A 23229-nucleotide genomic window follows, 5' to 3' on the forward strand; every position below is an offset into this window, starting at 1 on the left:
ATAGACATGTGGTCAGAAGGTGGATGCCCTGCAGCCTCGTCCGTGGTTCGTCAGGCACTTTACCGATTCGGGTGTTTTGAGCACCAAATCTCCGTCTCCTTAGTCTTTTTTAATGACCGTCTGTGATATAGCAGGTCCGCGGCTCTAAAAGGGTGGCCAGTTTTTAAACAAATAATAGATAGGAGTGGCATTATAATACAGGGACAGAGAGAGATAGAAAAGGCACTATATAATAAAGCCATAGAGATAGATAGGGGGCCTGGTAGCATGGTGGAAGAGGTTCCCGGGGACGATTCAGGCGTCGGCATTTCTCGCACTGAAGTGCACAGGTGAGGGATCGCCCGTGTCCGTAATTAATGCCGGGAGTAGCTGATCGCCACGCCTGTGCCACGTCCCCATCATAAAAAGGAGAAGTGCAGAGGGGAGAAAAAAAATGAAAGGATAAAGAGGACAAAAGAACGGAGGTTAAAGAGAGAAGAGGAAGGCGGGAGATGAAAAGAGCCGGTGCGGGAGTGAGCGAGCAGGAAGAGCAGGCTCGGGAGTGTGAAGGCAGGCAGCCGGGAGGAGAGCCCCTGGAAAGAGTGGTTGGCCTACATTCGGGCGGCAGACAGAAGCGGTCACTCCAGGTGAGCAGTTCAGAGGAGCTGCAGTGACCAGAAGTGTGGATGACTCGCCACGGAGGGCAGCGGGAGTCGAGGAGGCTTGAGAGGGAGAGCCCAAGTGTGAGCGCCCTGGTTACCGGGGAACCTGAGTCTCAGTCCGGCGAAGGAGTCGTACGTTAGCAGGTGATGGAAGGCAGCCAGACCGGGAGAAGATCAGCTGTAGCTGCAGGTAGGGTGACTCCCCTGCTGCAAAGCCTGTCGGGATAATCAGGGAAGCCGCCAGTTAGACGAAGAAGGCACCGGTGTTAAAAAGGGTGTTGATTTTGTTTTAAAGATTATTTATTGATTTTTACCTCCATTTATTGCACTTGCTTTTATGGTTGATTACAATCAGATGCCTTTAAACTAATAAACAATATGCGGTTAATTTCAATGTATTTGAAAAAGCCACATCAGGGGAAGGGAAAGTACACGGGAACAGTAGCACTGCTTTGACGTTGGGTGCAAAACCGAGCGGAGAACTTGCGTATGCAAGGGATCAACCTTAGCGTGGAAATGGGCGTACACAACATTTTTGTGCATACGCACCATTTATACATGAGGCCCCAGTCCTAAAAGCGCTCCCGAGTGTCTTATTCATTGTGCCATTGTGCACCCTTTTGTTTCTTTTGTTATAAATAAACAGGGATTACTAGGTAGGTACCTCAACGATTCTGGCAGTTCCAAACTGGTTCCATCACTTTCACTTTCTGTCCCAATAAATAGTGAAGTAACATCTCACATGGACAGTTTCATTCTCCGTTTTAACTGAAAAATATCACCACCATCTCTGAATTTCAAGATATAAAAACAATTACCTGTAGCCCTTATATAGCAGCTTTTAATATAAATATCCATCTAAACAACAGTTTCACATCAATATCAGTGATTGTAATAGACTGTGGTTTTTATATCATATAGTGCTTTTCATGGTGCCCTTCATCCCAAAGAGCAGCTCTGTATAATTTACATTGTCTTTAATTCTTCTGGCACTGGCACAATGCCCAGTGTCTTCCATTTGAGGGTCTTTGTTTATTTACTGTCAATCACCTAAGGGTCCTGCAGTAATTGTAGCATATAGTGCCTTTCACTAAAAAAAGACATTTACTAGTCTTTATCTCTTACAGCTTGCACAAAAGTATGGCAACGTCTTCAGTCTGCGCCTGGGAAGATCTCGCATTGTGGTTGTCAATGGCTATAAGATGGCCAAGGAGGCATTAGTCAACCAGCCAGATGCCATCCTAGGGCGATCTGAAGACCCTGTATTTAAAAGAATCAACAAATTATACGGTAAATTCTTTTTAATTAAGTGAATGACTTGAGTCAGTTTCTGGACTGGAGTGGTCTCTGAAGGATATTCTCTAGGGGATCAGCCAAATTTCTTCTTAGGTCTTCAGTTCAGAATGATGTGGTCGGGTTAATTAGAAAATATACTCTGTTGTTGGCTATGTGTTGGTGCGGCTGTGTTGTAGTGTGTAGAATGGTGGGTGCCACCTACAGTGCTAAAATTATGGCATAGCTTCTCAATGATCAAACGTTCAATAAACTGGATTTGGACAAGGAACGGCGGAATGAGGAATGGGGTTGTGTTGTCTTTTTAGGAAACATCCAATGTATTTGCCACCCCACTAGTGGTGAAAGTATTGACTGCAATCCCCCTTCTGTGTAAGCCGAAATGAGTCAAAAAAAAAAATATATATATATATATGTATATACACACACACACTGGATACTGTCAAATGCAAGCGATATTTCAAAAAGGTTTGAGGCAGCCACCCCATATACTTGAGAACTGGCAGTAAAATGGCAAAGGTTTCAGCAATAGGTCTTTACAGACATTAGCCCAAAACAGAACTGAGATGATAGACAAAATATGGTGGTTTTAAAGTTGAACAGGGGAAATTATGTCATCTGGGCAGGAGCCGGAAGTGATGTCATCAGGCCCAGGCAGAATTTTCCGTGGTGGTTATGCAGAGGAAACAGAGAAAGGATCAGTGCACTCTTCCACCCCTTGGTTTGGCATGGCATTACCTTCTTTCCAGAACCCCCCGCGATAGGTGAGAATCCGCGAAGTAGAAACCATATGTTTGTATGATTATTTTTATATATTTTAAGCTCTTAGAAACTCTCCCACACTGTTTATAAATATTCTCCGCACAGTTATACAGTAAACCCTCGTTTATAGTGGTTAATCCGCTCCAGACAGATAAATGAATTTCCACAAAGTAGGATTCTTTATTTATAAATCTAATATTTTCACAGTTAGAGCATAGAAAACCTGTTTACGACCTTCTAAATACGTTTTTTTAACATTATTAGAGCCCTCTAGACATGAAATAACACCCTTTAGTCAAAAGTTTAAACTGTGCTCCATGACAAGACAGAGATGACAGTTCTTTCTCACAATTAAAAGAATGCAAACATATCTTCCTCTTCAAAGTGCGCATCAGGAGCAGAGAATGTCAGAGAGAAAGTAAAGTAAACAATCAAAAATCAATAGGGCTGGTGCGCTTTTAAGTATGCAAGCACTGCGATAAAGCGGCGCAATGAAGGGATCAATGTGAAGGTAGCCTTTCAACATTTTTTAGAGGAGCTTCTGTATCTTCTAAGCAAACTGCCACTCTGCTCAAACCCCCTCCATCAGGAGCAGATAATGGGGCCAATCATACGCCTCCCTGATGGTATTGCATGATGGATAAGTATCTGCCTGTATTTCTCAGAGAGTGTGAGAGAGATAGAGAAAAGCAAACAATGAAAAATCAATACGGGATGTTAGAACTTTTAAGATTGTGAAGCACCGCATGGAAAGCATATCGTATATCATTGAGGAGTTTTATTTAATATGTAATACGTGCTCTGATTGGGTAGCTTCTCAGCCATCCGCCAATAGCGTCCCTTGTATGAAATCAACTGGGCAAACCAACTGAGGAAGCACGTAACATAAATTCAAAGACCCGTTGTCCGCAGAAATCCGCAAACCAGCGAAAAAATCTGTGATATATATTTAGATATGCTTACATTTAAAATCCGTGATGGAGTGAAGCCACAAAAGTCAAAGCGCGATATAGCGAGGGATCACTGTATATAATATATATATATATATATACACACTATATATATATATGTGTATATATATATATATACACACTATATATATATATATATATATATATATATATATATATACTACTCAAAAGAATTAAAGGAACACTTTTTAGTCAGAGTATAGCATAAAGTCAATGAAACTTATGGGATATTAATCTGGTCAGTTAAGTAGCAGAGGGAGTTCTTAATCAGTTTCAGCTGCTGTGGTGTTAATGAAATTAACTAGAGGGGCAACAATGAGATGACCCCCAAAACAGGAATGGTTTAACAGGTGGAGGCCACTGACATTTTTCCCTCCTCATCTTTTCTGACTGTTTCTTCACTAGTTTTGCATTTGGCTACAGTCAGTGTCACTACTGGTAGCATGAGGTGATACCTGGACCCTACAGAGGTTGCACAGGTAGTCCAACTTCTCCAGGATGGCACATCAATACGTATCATTGCCAGAAGATTTGCTGTGTCTCCCTGAACAGTCTCAAGGGCATGGAGGAGATTCTAGGAGACAAGCAGTTACTCTAGGAGAGCTGGAGAGGGCCATAGAAGGTCCATAACCCATCAGCAGGACCAGTATCTGCTCCTTTGGTCAAGGAGGAACAGGATGAGCACTGCCAGAGTCCTACAAAATGACCTCCAGCAGGCCACTGGTGTGAATGTCTCTGACCAAACAATCAGAAACAGACTTCATGAGGGTTGCCTGAGGGCCCAAATGTCTACTGCGCCCTTTGCTCACTGCACAGCACCGGGGAGCTCAATTGGCATTTTGCCACAGAATACCAGAATTGTCAGGTCCACCAATGGCACCCTGTGTTTTTCACAGATGAGAGCAGGTTCACCCTGAGCACATGTGACAGACGTTGAAGGGTCTGCAGAAGCCATGGAGAATGTTATGCTGTCTGTAACATCATTCGGCATGACCAGTTTGGTGGTGGGTCAGTGATGGTCTGGGGAGGCATATCCATGGAGGGACGCACAGACTTCTACAAGCTAGACAAAGACACCTTGACTGCCATTAGGTATCAGGATGAAATCCTTGGACCCATTGTCAGACCCTACGCTGGTGCAGTAGGTCCTGGTTTCCTCTAATGCATGACAATGCCCGGCCTCATGTGGCAAGAGTATGCAGGCAGTACCTGGAGGATGAAGGAATTGAAACAATTGAATGGCCTTCACGATCCCCTGACTTAAACCCAATAGAACATCTGTGGAACATTATGTTTCGGTCCATTAGGCGCCGCCAGGTTGCTCCTCAGACTGTACAACAGCTCAGGGATGCCCTCATACAGATCTGGGAGGAAATGCCACAAGACACCATCCGTCGTCTCATTAGGAGCATGCCCGACGTTGTCAAGCATGCATACAAGCTCGTGGGGCCACACAAGATACTGAAAAGCATTTTGAGTAGCAGAAATTAAGTTTTTGAAAAAATGGACTAGCCTGCCACATCTTCATTTCACTCTGATTTTAGGGTGTCTACACAATTGAGCCCTCTGTAGGCAGAAAACTTTTATTTCCATTAAAAGACTTGGCATCCTTTTGTTCCTAAGACATTGCCCTGTTGTTATTTGTATAGATATCCAACTTCATATTGAGATCTGATGTATCTAATGTGTTTCTTTAAAGTGTTCCTTTAATTTTTGTGAGCAGTGTATATATATATATATATATATATATATATATATATATATATATATATATATATATATATATATATATATATATATATATATATATATAATTTATATATACAGCATATGTATGTATAGTCACACACTATGGCTTTTAAACACACCAGAAAGATTGAAAAGACAGAAAGCCTCTGACTTAACAGTCCCAGTAACAATGAGGTGCCTTACAGGTGTTTATAGCGCCTTTCAGGATGAACAGCAGCTATACGTTCTTTTCAAAGTCAGGGACTGTAATAGACAGGAATTAAAAACGATTACCTCCAATTTTTAAAGCCTTCTACGCAGCAGGGATGGAGTGCAGTTGACCTCTCCTGGGGATTGATTGAGGCAGTGGAAGGGGAATTTGGAGGACCTTCTGAATCCCCCTGACACACCTTCCTTAGCGGTAGCAGAGTCCGGGGACTCGGAGGAGGGCTCACCCATCACTAGAGCTGATGTCGCTGAGGTAGAACGGCTCTGGCGGTGGGTGACATTCTCCTGGAGTTCCCGAAAGCTTTATCTGGTTTGATTGACAAGCCTGTTCAACATTGGGTGGAGGTTAGAGACGGTGCCTTGGGATTGGCAAGCTGGGGTGATGGTCCTTATTTTTTAGAAGGGGGACTGGAGGGTATGTTCCAACTTTAGGGCGATTACACCATTCATGTCTTTTGGGAATGTCTGTACCAGGATGCTAGAAAGGAGGATCCATCTGGTGGTCATTTCTTGTATTCAGGATGAACAATGTGGATTTCATTCCAGTTGGAACACTGGTCCAGCTCTTTATTCCCACGGGAATTGTGGAGGGTTCATGGGAGGATACCTTACAGGCTACATGTGTTATGAGGACTTTGGTAAGGCGTAAAACCACATCTCTTGGAGTGTCCTATGGAGGGTTCTTTAGAAATAAGGGTACCGGACCTGCTGTTATAAGCTATTTAGTACCCGTAGAACTGGACCAAAAGTTTGGCTCTCATTTCTGGTAGTAAGTCAGGCTTCTTCCCGGTGGCTGTGGGACTGTTTATAATTTTTATGGGCTGAATTTCTAGGCTCAGCCAAGGGATGGAGGAGGTCCCGTTTGGTGACCTCAGGATCGCACCTTTGATTTTTGCATTCTTCAGGTGGTGACCTCTGGTGTGGAGGCTCGCTGTCAAGTGTGAAGAGGTCGAGATGAGGATCAGCACCTCCAAGACACTGAGGTCATAGTTCTCAGCCAGGAAAGGCTGGAGTGCAATGTCCAGTTTGAGGAGAAGAAGGAGCTGCCTAAAGCAGAGTAGTTTAAGCATCTATAGGTTAGAAGATGGCAGCAAGAGACTGAAATGCAGATCGGAGTGGCGTCATGAATTATCCAGATGCTGTACCAGTCAGTCATTGATAAGACGGAGCTGAGCTAAAAGGCAAAGCTCTCAATTTACTGGTCACTCTACTTTCCTACCCTCACCTATGGCCATGAGCTTTGACTAGTGACCGAAAGAAATAGATTATGAATAGAAGCGAATCAAATGACTGTCCTTCAGAGCGCCTGGGTGAGGAGCGCAGACATTCAGGAAGATCTCAATGAAGAGACGCTGCTCCTCTGCCAAGAAAGGGGTCATTTGAGGTGATTCGGATATTTGATTAGGATGCCTCCTGGTCGCCTCCCTGAGGAGGTGTCTTCAGCATGTCCAACCGGAAAACAGATCTTGGGGCAGACATAGGACAAACTGTAGAGATTATATCTCACGGCAGGCCTGGAAACACCTCAGTATCCCCACAGAGGAGTTGAAGGGACAAAATAAACCCTGGTCATCTTTGTTCAGGCTGCTGCCCCCGTGACCTGGACCCAGATAAGTGGTAGAAAATAGATGGGTAGATATCTACAATTTTCATTTTGCACAATGCCATGATTCACGGTGCACCTCATTCCAAAGAGCTTCTCTGTATAATTTACATTGTCTTTACAGAACTGAGAAAGTGACTCTCGCAAAGTTGTGCAGAAATGTGATTTGAACCCATGTCCAGTGATGTATGTGTAGCAGTGAATTCAAAACCCGCTGCCCATAGTGACTGTGTATCCCTCAGCCTAAAAGATGTCTGTTTTTGAACCGGCCAGTGGTTCTACTAGTCAGAGGGTCCGTCTGCCCCAAGATGCTTTGCGTGAAGGGAAATGGATTCTGGGATGTCTAACCTGAAATGTGTGCCCCCTTCTATCCTGCCAGGTGTGGTACTCAGCAGCGGGTACCGCTGGAAACAAAACCGCAGATTCATGTTGACGACTTTACGAAACTTTGGTGTTGGCAAAAGCAGCCTGGAGTTCAGCATCACGGAGGAGTTCAAGCACTTTCAGCTGGCCATCCAAGAGGAGCAGGGTAAGAAGAATGGCCAAAAGTCTGCCTAGTCTTGTGGCACAGGGTGTGAGCCCTGACCTAATTTTACATCCCTTTAATTCCATGCCAGGTAGACCTTTCGATCCTCACTTCCTCATCAACAACGTTGTCTCCAACATCATCTGCTCCATCGTTTTCGGCCGCCGCTTTGAGTACAGTGACCAAAGGTTCCAGGAGCTGCTGCATCTCATCTATGAAGCCTTGTATCTGGAAGGGACAATCTGGGCAGAGGTAAGGTGACTGCCAGCTCTGCGTTGGAGTGAGTGATGTGTGACTTGGTCCTTGGATCTCAATCTCCAGAAGCTCTGAGACACCGAGAGAGATTTTCTGGAATGCCTCAGGCTCGCTGCCACGTTCTGAAAGACCCCCTGTGTCACTTCTCTTCCAGCTGTACAACGCCTTTCCCACGATAATGAAGGTCCTACCTGGGCGCCACCACGTGATGTTTTCTGACTACGACAAGGTGGTTGAGTTTTTGAGGACGGAGATAGAAGAACACAAGAAGCACTTGGATCCTGAGGCACCACGTGACTTCATCGACTGCTATTTGGAGGAAATTGAGAAGGTAACTTACGCTGGGCACTGGTGCCAATATCCTTTCACTAAATGTCTTCACCAGAGCCAGAGTTAAAGGTGTGATCAGTGTGTGTGGTAAAGTGGAACCTATGCTGCAGCCAGTCTTCACGTAATATAGATGGGTCAGTAGCCACGCGATCACCAAAGACAAATTTTAATTTCTCGTGGATCTTGTTAGTTGATGGAGTATCATCTCTTACAGCAGTGGTCTCAAACTCCGGTCCTGGAGGGCCACAGTGGCTGCAGGTTATCATTCTAACCCTTTCCTTAATTGGTGGCCTGTTTTTGCTGCTAATTAATTTCTTTTGAATGAATCTTAATTGACTTGCTCTTGAAGACTCAGACACCTTTATTGTTTCTTTTTCCTTAATTAGCAGCCGAGCAATAATGAGATATGAAATGACTCAAAACATGACCAGCAAACTGTGACCATCATACGATATCTGAAAATAAAGAAAGATGAAGGTCTCAGGAATGTCGATCAGCTCGGGTCCCCAAAACATTTTAACAGAGCTTTTAGAAAAGAGATAATCAACAATTTCAGAAATGTCTGCTATTGCACAATGAGAGCAGCAGCAAGCCATGGAATTAAAGAGCGGGTTTAATTAATAATGACAATCGGCGACTCATTAAGCAAGTGGCTGGAATGAAATTGGTTGCAGTTTGAAGCCCTGCCTTCTCTTCTTCACATTTCATTTCTGTTTAGGTGCCATTTAAGGAAAGAAATGACACAACTCAGAGGAACGATGAAGAAATTCAGGGGAACAAATCTTAAAAATCAAGTCAATTAAAATGAAGGGAAAAGGAGTTAATTAGCAGCAAAAACGGGTCACTTATTAAGAAAAGGGTTAGAACAGGGGTGTCCAAACCCAGTCCTGGTGGGCCACAGTGGCTGCAGGTTTTTATTCTAACCATCTTCTTAATTAGTGATACGTTTTTACTGCTAATTAACTTATTTTGCCTCAATTTAAATTAATGTGATTCAGACCTCTTAGTTGTTCCTTTTTCCTTAATTAGCAGTCAAACAATAATGTCACACAACGAGCCGCCACATGACCAGCTAACCACAGTATCTGAAATAAAGTGAGGTGAAGGTGGTCTCAGTAAGTTACATCTGCTCAGGTCACTAAAACATTTTGAAAAAACAGAAAATCAACAGCTTTGCAAATGTCTGCTGTGACAGAATGAGAGCAGCAACAAGCCATGGAATTAAATAACAAGTTTAATTGACAGCAAGAATCGGCTTCTCATTAAGAAAGTGATTGGAGTGAAATTGGCTTGAGTTTGCTGGACATCTGTTGGCTCAATTTTATGTCTCGTTTCTGTTTGGCTGCCATTTAGTGAAGAAACGAATCAATTCAGAGGACTGAATCTTTAAAAACAGGGCCATTAAAACGAAGGGAAAAGAAGTTAATTAGCAGCAAAAACAGGTCACTCATTAAGAAAAGGGTTAAAATGAAAACCTGCAGCCAGGGCCGTTTGAAGGAATTTGGGGGCCCCAAGCAAAATGGACATGGAGGCCCCCCGCACGCACGCACGCAAAGGAACCACAGCATAGCCATACAGTACATATTTCTGCTAGCCTACCTGCTGCAAAATTGCACCATTTGTATAAGACAAGTCGAGCTATTTTATGTGTGTAATTTATCACTTACCACTGTCTTGTTTTTTCTTATCCTCCTCTTCCTTTCTCTTCTTTCTTTTTTGGCTTCCTGAAGCATAATTCCGCTTCATGACTGCCGAGGAAGTTTTGTATTTTGCCGGCAGCAGAGATCGCGTGGTTGGCTGGCTGCTGTCAGCGAGGGGGGCCCCCTTGAGGGGGATCCCGATAACAGTGTCATTGCACTTTACTGCATTCACTATCAATGGGGCGCGCACACAGTTTGTCGCTGCATTTTATTCTTAACCAGTCGTTGTCTTGGGGCCTCAGGCCAGCTCGGGGCCCCAAGCAATTGCTTGGTTTGCCTGCCTTGTCGCGACGGGCCTGCCTGCAGCTACTGCGGCCCTCCAGGACCTTAGAGCAGGGGTGGGCAAACTCATTCCTGGAGGGCCGCAGTGGCTGCAGGTTTTTGTTCCAACCCAATTGCTTAATAAGAAGCACTTATTGCTCTAGAAACACTTTTACTTCATTTTAGTTGTCTCCCTCATTAAGATTTTGAACCCTTATTACTTATCTAAGTCTTAAACAGCTGCATTCTCGGTTTTCACTTGCTCCTTATTAGCAATAAGATGCAAATCACAAAAGAAGCCAGCAGTTATCCATTTTGCTTGTTACCCTTTACACCTGTGTGTATTTATTGTGCACTATTTGGTTTAATTAAATACTTGGAAGGAAAGAGAAGAGAAAAAAGAGGAGGACTGAGAATTACCCATCCGTTTTACACTTCAAAGTATTTGCATGATATCCTTAGAATGTAAAAAAAAAATCTAGGATATGAGAATGACTTGACATAGCAGAGTTAAAGCACTAACAAGCCATGGAATGTAATTATTGGCAAGGATTGTTTTCTAATTAAGCAACTGGGTTGGAACAAAAACCTGCAGCCACTGCGGCCCTCCAGGAATGACTTTGCCCACCCCTGCCTTAGAGGATGCCTAACATAACTGGAATTTTCTAAATTTTGTTAATTCCACTAAAGGTCATTGTCCCTTTCTGCAGTCAAAAAAAAAAAAACAATAAGGTAGGTGGCCTCCTCCCATGATACCCCTTGAAAGTGTCTGAAGCTGCTGCCCCCTGCTGGCTGTATCTCCAATAGCAAATCCTCCTGCAAGGATGGCCAGAAGCACAAGTCACACATGTTCAGCCTGTAAGGCCCCACAAAAAAGGTCTGCTAATAGATAGATAGATAGATAGATAGATACTTTATTAATCCCAAGGGGAAATTCACATAATCCAGTAGCGGTATACTGATACAAAGAAACAATATTAAATTAAATAGTAATAAAAATGAAAAAAAATAAAATAAAATAAAAAAGCAGACAATAACTTTGAGTAATGTCAGCATTTACTCCCCCGGGTGGAATTGAAGAGTCGCATAGTGTGGAGTCTCCTCAGTCTGTCAGTGGAGCAGGATGGTGACAAAAGTCTGTCACTGAAGCTGCTCCTCTGTCTGGAGATGATCCTGTTCAGTGGATGCAGTGGATTGTTCATGGTTGACAGGAGTTTGCTCAGTGCCCGTCGCTCTGCCACAGATGTTAAACTGTCCAACTTTACTCCTACAATGGAGCCTGCCTTCTTAACAAGTTTGTCCAGGCGTGAGGCGTCTTTCATCTTTATGCTGCCACCCCAGCACACCACCGCGTAGAAGAGGGCACTCGCCACAACCGTCTGGTAGAACATCTGCAGCATCTTACTGCAGATGTTGAAGGATGCCAACCTTCTCAGAAAGTATAGTCGGCTCTGACCTTTCTTACACAGGGCATCAGTATTGGCAGTCCAGTCCAATTTGTCATCCAGCTGCACTCCCAGATATTTAAAGGTCTGCGCCCTCTGCACAGTCACCTCTGATGATCACGGGGTCCATGAGGGGCCTGGGCCTCCTAAAATCCACCACCATTTCCTTGGTCTTGCTGGTGTTAAGGTGCAAGTGGTTTGAGTCGCACCATTTAGCAAAGTCCTTGATTAGCTTCCTGTACTCCTCCTCCTGCCCACACCTGATGCAGCCCACAATAGCAGTGTCATCAGCGAACTTCTGCACGTGACAGGACTCCAAGTCATATTGGAAGTCTGATGTATTTAGATTGAACAGGACCGGAGAAAGTGCAGTCCCCTGCGGCGCCCCTGTATTGCTGACCACAATGTCAGACCTGCAGTTCCCAAGACGCACATATTGAGGTCTGTCTGTAAGATAGTCCACAATCCATGCCACCAGGTGTGAGTCTACTCCCATCTCTGTCAGCTTGTCCCTAAAGAGCAGAGGTTGGATGGTGTTGAAGGCGCTAGAAAAGTCCAAAAACATAATTCTTACAGCACCACTGCCTCTGTCCAGGTGGGAGAGGGATCGGTGTAGCATATAGATGATGGCATCCTCCGCTTCCACCTTCTCCTAGTATGCAAACTGCAGAGGGTTGAGGGCGTGGCGGACCTGTGGCCTCAGGTGGTGAAGCAGCAGCCACTCCATGGTCTTCATCATATGTGACGTCAGAGCAACAGGCTGGAAGTCATTCAGTTCACTAGGACGTGATACCTTTGGGACTGGGGTGATGCGAGATGTTTTCCAAAGCCTCGGGACTCTCCCCTGTTCCAGGCTCAGGTTAAAGATGCGCAGTAGAGGACTCGCCAGTTACAACGCACAGGCCTTCAGCAGTCGTGGCGATACTCCATCTGGACCCGCTGCTTTGCTGGCACAAAGTCTTTTCAGCTCTCTGCTCACCTGGGCTGCTGTAATTGTGGGTGGGGATGTCTCACCTATGCTGGTATCCGCAGAAGGATGGTTGGAGGATGCAGTACTCCGAGGTGAGAGTGGGTTACTGTGATCAAACCTATTAAAGAAGTTGTTCATTTGGTTTGCTCTCTCCACGTCTGTCTCGATGGCGGCTAATACATGACACTCTTTGTCAATTATGAAAAGTGAAGTGTAGATAGACAGTTAGAAAATGTAAACTTTCATCTCCTCTATGGTCACCTAGAGAAGTCCAATTTTATAGGTTGCTTCAAATTCTCTTCTGCTCATCGGCTGAGTGTTTGGTCTCGGCAGGGAGGTGGTATCCCACTTGTAAAAGTTGAGAAATCCGCCCACCACTAGAGACTGTCCACAGTCTAGCCGACTGACTCTTCTCTGGTCATCAGATTTCATAAAGTACAACAAGATGCATTATTTTCAAAAAAATCTCCTCCTTTCCCTTTCAGCTGCTCTCATTATGGGTCACCACAACAGACCATCTTCTTCCATATCTTTCTCTCCTCTGCATCTTGCTCTGTCACACCCATCACCTGCATGTCCTCTCTCACCACATCCATAAACCTTCTCTTAGGCCTTCCTCTTCCCTGGCAGCTCTATCCTTAGCATCCTTCTCCCAATATCCCCATCATCTCTTCTCCTCACATGTCCAAACCAACACAATCTCACCTCTCTGACTTTGTCTCCCAACCGTCCAACTTGAGCTGACCCTCTAATGTTCTCATTTCTAATCCTATTCATCCTCGTCACACCCAATGCAAATCTTAGCATCTTAAACTCTGCCACCTCCAGCTCTGTCTCCTGTGCCACCATCTCCTGCCCATATAACACAGCTGGTCTCACTACCATCCTGTAGACCTTCCCTGTCACTCTTGCTGATACCCGTCTGTCACAATTCACTCCTGACACTCTTCTCCACCCTGCCTGCACTCTCTTCTTCACTTCTCTTCCTCGCTCCCCATTACTCTGTACTGTTGATCCCAAGTATTTAAACTCATCCACCTTCACCATCTCTACTCCCTTCATCCTCACCATTCCACTGACCTCCCTCTCATTCACACACATGTATTCTGTCCTGGTGGTCTTACTGACCTTCATTCCTCTCGTCTCATATCTCCACCTCTCCAGGTTCTCCTCATTCTCCTCCCTACTCTCACCACAGATCACAATGTCATCAGCAAACATCACAGTCCACAGGGACTCCTGTCTAAAAAATAAATCTTTGGAAATATGTAGCACCTTTCAGTGTAATCTTAGAGATTTAGATGATTAGCCATTTTTACTTTTATCTTATTTGGCTGACGCCTTTATCCAAGGAGACTTACAATATTTCTGATCCAATCTGCTCCATTTCTTTTGGTTTTCCAATTGGAGCACGGGCAGATCAGGTGACTTGCTCAGGGTCACACAGTGACCCACAGCCTCAGAGTTAGAAGTCCAAAGCCTTGACCACTACACCACACAATGCCTGTTTTGCCAACCTCACCTGGGGGTCAGCAGTGAGATTTACAAATTTTTGTTCCCCACAGCGGAAGGAGGACATGGAGGCAGAATTCCATGAAGAAAATCTGAGCTACTGCCTTCTGGACCTCTTTGTAGCGGGAACGGAGACCACGTCCACAACTCTGCGCTGGGCGCTGCTCTACATGATGAAATATCCGGATGTGCAGGGTAAGGTCTCACGTTTGATTTCTGATTCCATTCTTGAAAGTCAAAAAGTACAAAATTCTGCTACGCAGAGGTTCGGAGAATGAGGTTTGTTGTGTCAAGGTCTCGACCCTTTCAGGAGGAGGAGGAGGACACCATGGGATGCAGAAAACTAACTGCCACTCCTGCATTTGTCTCTGTAGAGAAAGTCCAGAAGGAGATCGATGCCATTCTTGGTAGAGACCAACCTCCATCGATGCAGGACCGGAACAGCCTGCCCTATACAAATGCAGTGATCCATGAGATCCAGAGAATGGCTGACGTCATCCCACTCAACCAGGCCCGCCAAGCCATTGAGGATATGTCCTTGGGTGGGCACTTCATTCCAAAGGTGGGGTGAACAGTACAGGGTGCACTTAAGAGTGAAGCAAAGGGGGGGTTTGAAGGAAACTGTAACTCTGTTGTCCTCTCCAGGACACTGCGGTGATCATCAACTTGAACTCTGTGCTCTTTGATGAGGAGGAGTGGGAGGACCCGTCCACCTTCAAACCTGAGCACTTCCTTGACGCCAGTGGGAAGTTCTTGAGAAGAGACGCCTTCTTTGTTTTTTCAGCTGGTAAAACATTTGTTTTTCTTCTACTCCTTTCTAAAGCCTGGTGGGCGGCTCAGTGGACTCCGAGAGGGGAGCGGGGTTAGGAGTGTTAGGATTCCTTTAAACTGAACGCACACTGACTTCAGGGCTGATGAATTGTTCTGATTGGTGGACCACGAGCGCAGGTGACATCTTACAAATCGGTTAGTAGTTTGGACTTTGGAGAGTCATTGGTGAAGATGGAGCTCCGGACATTGCTCCACATTATTCTTCACATCCACCCCCCTGTGTATCACATGTGGAGCAATAATTACCCCCTAAAGTTGTGATCTTGTTAAAGCAATAAGGTATAGGGGGCTCCCACGTAACTCAAGAAATGTGCCTTTTTTTCACACCACATCACTCTTCTATGCACGTCACGTATTTTGTATTAAGGTGACACTTCCTGTTGTGTGGTGGGAAACGCAAAACACGGTGGTAAAACATTGTTACAGATTTTACCGTCACATGCACAGAACATTTCTTACAAAACTAGCAATAAAAACGTGTAACGTCTCGTGCATTCAGAAAATCTTCGGACTTCTGCACTTTTTTCACATTTTTTTATGTTGCATCCTTATGCTAAAATCAACCTTGACCTTACATAGATCATGTAATGGGGGGCTGGCTTCGGATCGGGGGTCCCAGTGGGAGGGGCCTGTAGCATCACCCCCTCAACATCCTAGAATGATGAAACAAAAAGAGGATTTTAGAAATCTTAGCAAATTCTATTAGAAATAAAAGACTGAAATGTCAACGTTTTTATTTTTATACTGTATTGAGGATTTGTTCTGTTCTGTGTATTGTGTTGTATTGACCCCCTTCTTTTTAACACCCACTGCACGTCCAACCTACCTGGAAAGGGGTCTCTCTTTGAACTGCCTTTCCCAAAGTTGCTTCCATTTTTTCCCTACAAGGGGAGTTTTTTCCTCGTCTCCTTAGAGAGTCAAGGCTGGGGGAGCTGTCAAGAGTCAGGGCCTGTTAAAGCCCATTGCGGCACTTCTTGTGTGATTTGGGTTATACAAAAATAAATATTGTATTGTATAACACTCTAAATTTCATTCAGATGCCCCCATTCTGTTGAAGCTGGGGTGAATATAAAAAATGAAGTATGACTTATTTGATTATACATTTTTTTTGTTTTTTCAATAAGACCCAGCCCGGGGTCGTTTTGATAAATCAAACAAATAAATCAATTCACTTAAATGGCTAGATCTAGTGGTGGAGTCAACAGAGGGGGTTTGTGTTGCCTGGGTCCCACCTTCTCTCTCACCACATCCCTAAACCTTCGCTTAGGCCTTCCTCTTGCCTGGCAGCTCCATCTTTAACACCCTTCTCCCAATATCCCCATCGTCTCTCCTCCTCAAATGTCCAAACCAATGCAATCCTGCCTCTCTGACTTTGTCTCCCAACTGTCCAACTTGGGCTGTGTTTCCTTAGGAGGCCCTCCGGAAATGTGTTTGTTTGAAATTGCGGCATGTTAAGTAACCGAAAAATATAGAAATATGACAGAAACGGCGGTATCCCTCCCATCGTTATTATGGCAGTACAAACATCACATGAGAAAAATATACTTTTTACGCGATTTTACGCCCCACAGATTTTATCAAGGTGGGAGTCTTGATCTACGCAGTCTGCCATCTTTCATCACCACGCTGAACGGTTGACGGACGGATGACAAAATCTTCCGTCCGACAACTTCAAAGGGTTTGACTGCTTGCTCCATGTATTTATACTGTCTTCTCCACGTGCAGGGACCTTCTCTGTTCTCCAAACAAGGAAAGTAAGGATTCAGTTTCATCTCAGGAATAGTACTGTACAATTCCCCTCTCTGGTCTCCAAACAAGGACAGTAAACTCAAAGCCCACCTCTAACAAGAATAGCACAATGCTCACACTGCAGAAAGTATTCCCATTCTCCAAACTGCTAGGCCAGGGGTCCTCAATCCCAGTCCTGGAGAGCCGCAGTGGCTGCAGGTTTTTGTTCTGACCTGGTTGCTTAATTAGAAAGCAATTCTTGCCAATAAAGCACTAACAAGCTATGAAATTAAATTAACTCTGCTATGTCAGGTCATTCTCATATCCTAGATTTTCTTTCCCTTTCTATCATGCAAATGATTTGAAGGCTAAAATGGACGAGTAATTCTCAGTCCTTCACTTTTTTCTCTTCATTTTTCTTCCAAGTATTTAATTAAACCCAATAGTGCAGATAAATACACACAGGTGTAAATGTAAATAAGCTAAATGGAGAAATGCTGCTCTCTCTTGTCATTTGCATGTTATTGATAATAAGGAGCAATTCAAATAGCTGTTTAAGACAAAATTAAGCAATAAGGGCTCAAAATCACTAAAGTGAAGCAGAAGTGTTACTTTAGCAATAAGTGCTTTTTATTAAGCAACTGGGTTGGAGCAAAAACCTGCAGCCACTGCGGCTCTCCAGGACCGTGACTGAGGACCCCTGGTCTGGGCTAATGGTTTCTAAATGCAGCCTAGTCCTTGTGTACCATACTTGGTCTGCCACTAAAATGTGCATACAGACAGTCACATTACACTTCATATTATAACAGGCTGACCCTCTAATGTCCTGATTTCTAATCCTGTCCGTCCTCGTCACACTCAGCGCACATCTTCACATCTTTAACTCTGCCACCTCCAGCTCTGTCTCCTGTGCCACAAATGATTCAAACTACTCAAAGTGCTTATACATTAGTGATGTGTCGTTCGCGAACGAGCCGGCTCTAAGAACCGATGCTTTGAAGCAAACGAGAGGAGCCGATGCCCGTCGAGCAGAGCCGAAGCTTCAGCCGCTCCTGCTCAGCTCTGCTGAAAATCCATTCGGCTGGGACGGGACTTTATTTATATGGGCGCACAGAACATTTGCTCATAATGCCGGCTCGTTCACAAACGACACATCGGGCTAGGATCGGATGATGATGGTCACGTAGACTTCTACCTTTTAATCCGTCCATCATTGTTGGAGCATCATGAAGCTTTGAGTAGGTGGAGGTGGCGCAGGCCACCACCACAAAGAAACCGGAAAAAGAAACAGAAAAGAGAGTAGGGGTCAGTACCGATTTTAGATCCACCATGAATAGTTATTATGATGAATTGAACATACAGAGTATCAGGATTAAGTTAAAGTGAAGTTATGAGAAGGCCATGTTACAGTAATGTGTTTTCAGCAGTGTTTTAAACTGCTCTACTGTATCAGCCTGGTGAATTCCTATTGGCAGGCTATTCCAGATTTTAGGTGCATAGCAGCAGAAGGCCGCCCGCCTCACCACTTCTTTTAAGTTTTGTTCTTGGAGTTCTAAGGAGACACTCATTTGAGGATCTGACAGCCGAAGCTTTGAAAAGAGCCGGAGTTACCATCACTATTATACATGTCAAATGTAATAAAATTAGAAAAGGCTTGAGGAATAGTTTAGACTTATCCTTACAGCATCTGCCCAGCATCTGGCGGCTTAACAGAGAAGCCTGGCGTATGTGGTCGGAGGGGTGTAACAGCAATTAGTGCCAGTACTGTAACATATGATTGGTATGCTGCTAACCATATGCAGCAGGGGTGTCAAACTCCAGGCCTAGAGGGGCGCAGTGACTGCAGGTTTTCATTCTAACCCTTTTCCTAATCAGTGACCAGGTTTCACTGCTTATTAGCTCCTTTTCCCTTCATTTTAATAGCCATTGCTTTTAAGGATTTAGTCCTCTGAATTGATTTTTCTTCATTAAATAACAGCCAAACAGAAATAAGACATGAAACGAGTTGACAGATGACCAGCTAAATTGGGGCTTCAAACTCCAATTTCACTCCAACCAGTTCCTTAGTGAGAAGCCAATTCTTGCTGTTAATCAAACCCGTTATTTAATTCCACAGCTTGTTGCTCTCATTCTGTCACAGCAGAATTTCAGTTTTCAGATTTTCAGTTTTTTTCTAAAACCATCATCAAAATGTTTCAGTGACCCGAGAGATTGACCTTCTCGTCACGTTTCTTTATATTCAGACAGTGTGATGAGCACAGGTGAGCTGGTCATGTGGCGGCTTGTTTTGTCTCATTGTCTGGCTGAGTCAAGTTAATTAAAACTAAGGCCAAGTTAATTAGCAGGAAAAACTGGTCACCAATTAAGATGGTTACAATGAAAACCTGCAGCCACTGCGGCCCTCCAAGACCGGAGTTCGACATCCGTGACTTAAGGCATGTTTGAGTGAGCGATCGAATGGACATGAACTCAAACAACAAATTGGCACAAATATTGAGTTTTGTATTGAAAATCCAGTGTCAAAATGAATGTGTATTATAGGTTGGATTGCATTCAGTAGTGCAATCAGTATTTTCATTTTAACAAAGATAAATAGAGTTGAAGGCAATATAAAATAAAGCCGCTATACGATAGATAGATTGATTTTAATTTTAGCTTAGGGGACTGCTCTTGCATACATTGGATCCATCACACCAGATCCCCCTCCACTCTGACTCCTATTTTGTTCTTTTTTTTATGTTTTTCTTTTCAGGTAAGCGTTCCTGCGTCGGGGAACCTCTGGCCCGCATGGAGCTCTTCCTCTTCTTCACGTCTCTTCTTCAGAAGTTCACCTTCCTTCCTCCTGAAGGCCTTGAGCCAAGCCTGGACTTCCAAAAGGGCATCACACGGGTCCCCGTGTCATTCAAAATCCGCGCCATCCCTCGCTAAAGCGTATGCAGCAGTGGTGCCCCTGCTGTTGAGATCTGAGCATTACAGTCTACACTTTTGCAAATGGTGCCCCATATGCCACTGCACCAGTCTCAGTGATCCATGCACGTGGCAACATAAATAAAATGCTGATTTCAGGACAAGGTTTTGAAATCCACCAAGACAGACTACTGTAGAGGCAGATCATCAAGATGGCTGATGGGCAGGTGACATCCACTTCATCTTCTTCGCATGTATTAGACGCACAGCTAATGCCTTTCTTTATTAAAGTGATGCCCTGCACTGTGCTTTCCTCTTCATTGCTTCCATTAGCAAACAGCTTACCAGAATGCAGACACTCTCAGAAAGAAAATGTGTAATTGCTGTCAGCCTCCACCAGGTGGCACAACACCAGCAGGGTGAACACCCAACATGCACCTGCTCAGCACCTCGCTGTTGTTGTTGCCATAGTTGAGGCTGTTACTCCACACATCTTCGTAGTGACATTCTGAGGTGATCGGCATCTCGAGACCATCACAGCGATACAGTGGGTATAGAAAAGAATCCCCCCATTCGAAATATTCCCATTTTTATTTTGCTTTACAGCCTTAAATGAAAACACACACAAATATTTACTTTACTTACTCAATGCAGCTTATAAAATCCAAGTGAAAGACATCACAGCTACAGTTCAAAAAAAATTATAAAAAATCAAAAGCAAGACCTACTGAGATTAATGAAGGATCAGCCCCCCCAATGTCAATGTCATTCTGTTGCTTTAATGACAGCCTTGAGTCTGTTGATTCTTCTCTATCAGCTTTGCCCACCTAGACTGAGCCCACTCGATATTTGCCCCCCACTCTTCTTTACAGTTTAACTGTTCAAGTTCGGTCACATCGGATGGTGAGCGTTGGTGGTCTGCTATCTTCAGATCTCTCCACAGATTTTCAGTGTGATTTAGGTCTGGGCTCTGACTGGCCACACCAGGGGCCTCATGTATAACGCCGTGCGTAGAACTCGCACTATAACATGGCGTAAGTACAAAAGCCGAAATGTGCTTACGCACAGAAAAATCCAGATGCAGGAGTCTGTGCGTACTCCAACTTCCACGTTCTTCCGTTACATAAATCCCGATCAGCGTGAAAACTACGCCGTGCACGCGCATTTTGTAACGCCCCAAATCCTCCCAGAATTACGCCTATTTGAATATGCAAATCAATATAAATCGCCCTTAAGCGCAGCCTTCTATGAAAAGACAATGAGAAAAGCACGGAGAAAATATACGAATTTCAGCGAATACCAAGTGGAGGCAAAGGAAAAACGTACTATTTGTTCAAATAAACCGTGGAATAATCAACAAAAGGAAGTTGATCGAGTGACATAGCGTGTTGGAGAAACTTGAAAGCTCACATTCACAAAATCGCACAGTGCGGAAATAAAAAGAAGTCACATATCAAAGTCGCCGTGAAAAGCCGAGTTGTAAGCCCACCGTCTGAGTGTCATATGAAAACTTATTAGGGTACAGAGAAAAAAAGGCACACGGTGGGGAAAAAGCACGAAATGTCAACTTTAATCTCGACATTTCCACTTTAATCACGTAGTTTATTTTGTCATTTAGTAGAACATTATAAACTTCATCTTAAAATCGTTTAATTAACCAGTTTCTCAAAATTACATCGTAATTAAAGTAGCACGTTAAATGCTTTGTTTTGTATTTGATCTTCTATGTGCTCTATGTGTGTGAATCACTACTTGCTTCTTAATCCGGCTCTCTTCCTCCAACTGGACACAGAGTCCATTACATTTGTGATATTACAGCTCTCTGAATAACTAAAATACTGAGATGTATACGTGATATCATTTTAATGATGATAGGAGTTAAAGCACGTTATTAAACATGTGTTTCATGAGCCTCGTGCTCATGACATTTATCTTTTGTCGAAATTTGTAGCTGCGTTTTTAGCTGTGTTGTTATTTTCTCTTTCTGTTTTATATTCAATACATATTGGCGTGCGCCCAAGAGTCCTTGCTTTTCTTTCCCCAAGTAACCGATCGCCACACAATCAGCTCTGTAATAGAAGTTAAGCCATCTGTAAGCTTAGCGCCGATTCTTCAAAACGTTTAAAGAACATTGAAATATCTTCGTAGTACATGTTTAATTATTCTATCCTTCACGACACTCCCAGTGAAGAATATAGATTATTTAAATGAAGTTAAAGTTTTATCTGTATAATTTAACAAACATATTTTGCTGCATTTCACCTTAAAAATGATATCGTCATCATATGTAAATACGCGCTTTATAAAGTGGCTCAGGTTGTGAGATATTATAACTGTAGTGCAAGTTTACAGTGAGGTGATTGTACTTATAAGTCCTAACAGTTCTACAAGGAGCAATTGATTGAGTGCATTTAAAGTTCTTGGGATTAAACTGTTTCTGAACCGCGAGGTCCGTACAGGAAAGGCTTTAAAACGTTTTGCAGTGGCTGAGACAGCGTGTCCTTAAAGCTGTATATCGATAATTCTCTTTCCGATCAGCTGCTGCTGTGATTCACACTCAGATACAGTGATATAAATACTCCGAGTGGTGCAGTGAGAGTAATATGGAAAAAGATGATCCGCTGTGGCAACGCCTAACGGGAGGAGCTGAAAGAAGAAGAAGAAAAATAATAATAAGAAGAAGGTGCAGTGAGAGTAACAACGCTAAAGCAGTTATGGTATTTGATATACTATGGCTGTTCCCTGGACCATTATATTGTTACGAGTTAATTACAATCCGATGCGTTACACCAACAAACAATATGCGGTTAGTTTCTGTGTATTTATAACGCCGCGTCATGAAAATAATGAGTAATCACACAAGAACAGTACCATTGCTTTGACGCTGGGTGCCGCCAGTTTGCAAAACCGAGTGGAGAACTTGCGTACGACAAGGCATGAGGTACCGTGGAAAAGTGCGTGGCTTAACGCCAAGTGTAGGTTTTATACATCGCGATTTGAACGTGGAAAAGTTCTTACGCAACATTTCTGTGTGTACGCACCGTTTATACATGAGGCCCCAGGACATTCACTTTGTTCTTCTTCAGCCACCGTGTGCTCAATTTTGCTGTGTGCTTTGGGTCATTTGTCGTGTTGAAAGGTGAACATCCTGCCCGTGTTCAACTTTCTGGCAGAGGGTAGCAGGTTTTCCTCAAGTATTTTGCCCCATCCATTTTTCTTTCTACCCTAATGAGACCCCCAGGCCCCCTACAACATGATGCTGCCCCCTCCATGCTTTACTGTAGGTATGGTGTGTTGTAGGTGGTGACCTGATTTGGTGTACCGTTTGGTATTGAGGCCTAATAGTTTGATTTTGGGCTCATCTGACCATAAAACCTTTTTCCACTTGGCATCAGAATCTTCAAGGTGCATTCTGGGTAAGCTCAAACGAGCCTTAATGTGGCCTTTCTTGAGAAGTGGCTTTTTCCAAACAAGCCACAATGGTGGAGCACTTGTCTAACTGTTGTCACATACACACTGTTAATGACCATCAAATGTG

The 23229-nt window shown here is 43.8% G+C and overlaps 1 protein-coding gene across 2 annotated transcripts in view; it reads left to right on the plus strand.

Annotated features, from left to right (window-relative positions):
* The window catches only part of LOC120515083 (cytochrome P450 2J2-like), a 36717-nt gene extending 16723 nt beyond the window's left edge, over nt 1-19994 (plus strand). For both annotated transcript variants that reach the window (XM_039735806.1, XM_039735807.1), the window contains 8 exons: nt 1769-1931; nt 7606-7755; nt 7844-8004; nt 8162-8338; nt 14279-14420; nt 14600-14787; nt 14871-15012; nt 19537-19994. In XM_039735806.1, the coding sequence (XP_039591740.1) occupies nt 1769-1931; nt 7606-7755; nt 7844-8004; nt 8162-8338; nt 14279-14420; nt 14600-14787; nt 14871-15012; nt 19537-19712 (1299 nt within the window). In that variant the 3' untranslated portion in view covers nt 19713-19994. The remainder of the gene's footprint in view (nt 1-1768; nt 1932-7605; nt 7756-7843; nt 8005-8161; nt 8339-14278; nt 14421-14599; nt 14788-14870; nt 15013-19536) is intronic.
* The last annotated feature ends 3235 nt before the right edge of the window (nt 19995-23229 follow it).

Source organism: Polypterus senegalus, chromosome 14 (genome assembly GCF_016835505.1).
Source record: "Polypterus senegalus isolate Bchr_013 chromosome 14, ASM1683550v1, whole genome shotgun sequence".
Classification (NCBI taxonomy): domain Eukaryota; kingdom Metazoa; phylum Chordata; class Cladistia; order Polypteriformes; family Polypteridae; genus Polypterus; species Polypterus senegalus.